The sequence below is a fragment of the Adiantum capillus-veneris genome, chromosome 16 (genome assembly GCF_014529385.1).
Source record: "Adiantum capillus-veneris isolate H3 chromosome 16, ASM1452938v2, whole genome shotgun sequence".
Lineage (NCBI taxonomy): Eukaryota > Viridiplantae > Streptophyta > Polypodiopsida > Polypodiales > Pteridaceae > Adiantum > Adiantum capillus-veneris.
The window spans coordinates 152,073,668-152,078,374 of NC_140946.1; the positions used below are offsets into that span (position 1 = coordinate 152,073,668).

Here is a 4,707-nt window from a genome sequence, read left to right on the forward strand (position 1 = left end):
TCTTTTTTTGGCTCAATGTGTTGTCCAATTGTGATATTTTGTTGTAATTAATAATAATTTTATAAAATATCTTAAATAAATAAAAAAATAGATGACCTTTTGGATGGTCCTGTAAAGGACAATCCAAATGGTCATCTGTTTTTTTATAATAAACCCGTCTACGGTAATGCTAGCAATAAAAACTACGCGATACCTATCGCGGGTATTTCTACAGTAAATAACGCGGTAATAGGCGCGAAAATATAGCCGCAAGCATTATCGCGTATGTTACCGCTGGACCATTACCGCAAGTGTTGCCGCAATATTTTCCGCATACGAAAAATTTCATATTACAAATTTCTTTGTTCTTGTGCGGTAATGTGAGCGATAATACCGCGCATATGTTATAATGTGAGCTCTTGCAAAGCTCAATCGTCATAAAGTTTGATAAAGATAAAGCATCTTGCTCAATGTTGTTGATTTACATGCAACCTTTTTTAAATATGATGGTCGCAATAATCGTGGAATACATAAAGAGTTTCACACTTATATCCGCTAACAAAGACCAAAGATTCCTTTTGGATTCTCCACAAGCCATTGCCGGCCCCAAAGCATGTGTCAAACCAACAATCATTTGGCTACACAACGAAAAGCATATGCTTAGTGAGATGAAGCACACGTCTCACACTGTTAAGCAAGTCTGAAGTGTATCTCACCAACACAAACTATGTCACAAGCAAAATCATCACCCCATCCATATTTCCTAGCATCCGTATTTGATTCTCTTTGCTCCTCGAGAAGCATGTAGGGAATGAAGAGATGAACATGATATCTCCATCATCACAACTTGTGAAAACATTGACCTCTTCAATCTTTGCTTTATCCTTGTCATGTTTAATATCATCATCATGGTTTTCCTTCTTTTTGTCTTCTTTCCGCTGCTGCCCGTTTTTTCTTTATGTGGCCCTTCTTGCAATCATAGCTCTAATCTCTCTATTGTCTAGTCTACTTACTACATTTGCCACAGTACTTGTTTCTCTCAAAGGAGTTCCCCCTGAATTGTTTTCTACCTCTGTCAACAAATAATGTTGCATTATGCTTGCCTTGATCCAAAAACATCTATCTAATCTCTTTGGAGAGCAAGATGCTAGCCACCTCCTAACCATATTATGTGCACAGAAGGCAAGTACATTTAATTTGTTTTTTTGATGATTAACCAATATCATAGTCTTGTTGACACAGAAAGAGGTATAACAAGGTCTAATGCTTACCAAGAGCGTTTGTTTAAGCTTCATGAACATTGAAAAAAAAAGGGGGAATTTGAACAAGCTTTTGAAATATGATCATTAACACAATATGCAGATCCATCATTCAATAGATCATATCAAAGAAGAAATTAGTTTTCCTCAACAGAACATTGAGGACCACAATTTACACAATGCTTGATAGGAAGTGCTTAAAAGGTCAATGCTTCCATATCACAATGCTACACAATCCCTCTTTTCAATGTAACTGCAATACAAGGAGGTTTTACAGAGTGGCATCAGCTGTGCTTTGGGATCACCTTAAATGCCCTTCTGATGTCCTTTCTCCAAAGTCCATACATGTCGTTGAACAATACGTTGATCTTGCCATCAACGTGAAATTAATATGGACATCTTGCCATCAACCTGAAATTAATGCATCTAGAGAACTTGACCAATCTCAAAAAGACAACGGGTAGCATAGGGCAAACAACTATATTATTGCAGAGTCCAACCTTTCTTTGCGCCTCTTAAGGAAGCGAGCTAACGATGCCTTTTGGGCCTGTGGCAAATCTAAAGGAGAAAAGTAGAAAATCTGAAAAATTCTCGAACAAATCGGATTAATAACAAACAGAAAAAATTGTCGATTCTTACATCGTGGGACAATCGGTTCTTCCTTCAAAACTGTGTCACTATGCCTTGGAATGGGGCTGTCTTCTTGATCTTCATGGAACAGCCGCTGGTGATAGGGCGGTTCGGCACTCCTGTTGAGGTTGATGATGTTCAAAGTGTTCTCGTTCCCTGAATTGGCATGTGACCTGCATGTTTTCTTTGTGATCAATTCTAGACACTGTGCTGAAGGATTACCTGTGGCTGCAAGGAGCATTATATCCTGAACCTGTGAACAATGAAGACGTTGACATCAAACTTCTCATCGTTTTCTTACCTGACGTGCAACCTAATGCCTCAGTAAATAACCACAAATTATTGCATAGACTGGAAGAAAATTTTGATTCTTTTTCTAAACTTAAGATGCAACTGTATTCTATTTCTATTTAGACTGTAACCATCTGTACTACAGCACTACCAACCCAATCATCGCTCAAAAGTAGTAATGAAACTTACCTTGGCCGATGACACATTGCTGTACACATTCACTTGGCCTTTATAGAAAATACTAAGCTGCCCAGTGCTTGATCTTGTGCGAGAGGCCGACGACATTATATCCCTGTGACAAGAAGTATACATTTGTCGTGAAAACTGATTGTGACACTCCAGAAGCACAGCTCCATGATGACACAAATCAAATTTGCAGAAGGAGAAGAACAAACCTTGATAAATTTAAAGTAGAGTGCGGTATACGTTTGGGAAAGTTGCCGACTTCTTTGACTGCTTTTTGTTGATTACTCGTGGTTACTCCTGGCTCATGATAAACAAGTGGAGCCAGAAAGGGAGACATTTTCAATGCCAAAGCTTTGCCTTGTGTAGCACCATATTTGGGACATGCATGCCCATTTATAGACCTGTAGATTTCACCGAGCTTCTCGAGTGTTCGGGGCTGTGAGTCACTCAAATGAAGAGTTTGCTGCCTGCCAGCTGCATCATCCCTCCACTAAGAAGAGCGTAAAACAGAAATCCTAGACTTGATTATCATTGAAATAATGAATATGCTGTAGATGACATGTGAAATAGTTTGCTACAATATAACCCTTTCACAAGATTACATAAGTGACAACATGTGAATTAGTGTGTAGCAATTGAAAAAACTCTCATGCTGCTTGAATTACACCTTATTTTCCTCAAATTGATGCCAGTTGCATCAGGATCTCATCAGGCACCCGCTACTAGAACGATGAACTGTATAATGACATGCGACCTGTATTTTGTATAATACACGCACGCATTTCACGCTAGCTAAAGCTGAAATGCCATGGCAACCAGCTTCATGCATGGGTTCTTGAGAGAAATGCAGTGGATGAATCACAGGCACCGACCTGCAAAAGCCTTGATATAATTGGGGCCAATCTGCAATGGATTATACGAGTTGCCGCTGTAGAGCCAGCGGAAAGGGGCAGCGGAAAGCTTCAAAACATCATCGACGGCGAGGTTGGAATTGACATTCACGAGATTTGGGCTTGCGGAGGGAGTAGTAGGACTTGTACTGTCTCTGCTTATGAAGAGAAAACCCTGCTTGAAATCTCTGTGCTGAAGCTCCATCAAAGTAAACGAAGTACTTGCGCTGATCCCTCCAAAACGCTCCCTTCCAAATGATACAATGTCCGGTTGAATACCGATGATGACAGGTATAAAGTGAAGGTGCCGGCAGGACGACGTTGATGGGGGCTGAGCCTGCATGCGCACACGATTCAGCACGAGTCACGACAGCACTGCCACAGCAGTAGGGTAGCTTTACTACAAGTGGCTAATACGGACCGAAACAAGACAAAGCAGTACACCCCCCGGACACTTACTCAATCCATCAGTCCCTCTCCGCAGTGCGCACTATTTGGCGCAGGGGTTTTCAAATGGTGACTCGGTGAGGGTCATTTTTCCGTCGGCTTATTTTTTGTAAGGGAAAATTACCAAATAATCCCTCTAATTTGTGAAAATTCCCAAAATACCCCTCAAATTTCCAAAATTTCTCAAAATACCCTTGTATCTATTTTAGCTGGATTGTTCACGAGTTCTTTCTTTATTCTTTTTTGACAATGTATATCCGTTTTTTAGTGCTTAGCATGTAATTTGTCACAAATTACCTCCCAAAAAAAGACATTTATCTCTAAAAATAATGAAGCAATTCATCTTCAAAGCCTGCATAATCAACTCAAATTCTGATTTTAGTATCTTGTATTCATAAACAATCAGTCTTCTTATGAAAAGCTACAATTTTTTTGAATTTTGGATAAATTTACTCTCACAACTAGAGGTATTTTGGGAATTTTGGAAAATTTGAAGGGCGTTTTGGGAATTTTTGACAAAATATGAGGGGTATATTGGGAATTTTTGAAATTTGAAGGGTATTTTGGGAATTTCCAAAAATTAAAGGGGTATTTTGGTAGTTTTCCCTTTTGTAAATTCGGGCCGATTTGTAGATTCGGAGCGAAAAGTAAATTCGGGCCAACACGTACATTCAGGTACGCACTCTGAGCTTCGAGCCCACGACCTCCCCCGTGCTGCGACTCTAACCACCACGTCCGCATGCGTTCATCGAAGTATGTGGCATTTCAATAATGCCACATATGTAATTGCGAGCTAATTTGTAACTTCGGAACAGTTTTGTAAGTTCGGGTCGCACAATCTTGTAAATTTGAGCCACCTGATCGCACGCCTACAATGCGCGCGCTTCACCATTCTCACCTCCACCCTTGATCCTATTTGAAGGGGCCCGTGCCATATAGTGCTGAGGAGCGGCCCCTGTTCCACCCGAAATACATAAGAGAGCTTTCACATGCAAGAGCATCCGTCGTTTCTCTCACCTCACCAA

General features: G+C 40.3%; 1 protein-coding gene across 1 annotated transcript; it reads right to left on the bottom strand.

Annotated features, from left to right (window-relative positions):
• Positions 1-1,306: 1,306 nt before the first annotated feature.
• LOC147440079 (uncharacterized) lies at positions 1,307-3,593 on the bottom strand. Its single transcript, XM_086484473.1, has 6 exons — positions 3,218-3,593; positions 2,555-2,819; positions 2,349-2,451; positions 1,878-2,121; positions 1,739-1,796; positions 1,307-1,649 (listed from the first exon to the last, which is right to left on the bottom strand). The coding sequence occupies exons 1-6, from the start codon at positions 3,576-3,578 to the stop codon at positions 1,625-1,627; spliced, it is 1,056 nt and encodes a 351-aa protein (XP_086340599.1). The 5' UTR covers positions 3,579-3,593; the 3' UTR covers positions 1,307-1,624.
• Between the last annotated feature and the right edge of the window lie 1,114 nt (positions 3,594-4,707).

Coding starts and splice junctions, on each gene's coding strand:
- LOC147440079 (XM_086484473.1), bottom strand. CDS start 3,578: ATGCAGGCTCAGCCCCCATCAACGTCGTCCTGCCGGCACCTTCACTTT. Junction 2,820..3,217: donor TTATATCAAGGCTTTTGCAG/GTCGGTGCCTGT, acceptor GGGATGATGCAG/CTGGCAGGCAGCAAACTCTT. Junction 2,452..2,554: donor TCTACTTTAAATTTATCAAG/GTTTGTTCTTCT, acceptor TTCTTGTCACAG/GGATATAATGTCGTCGGCCT.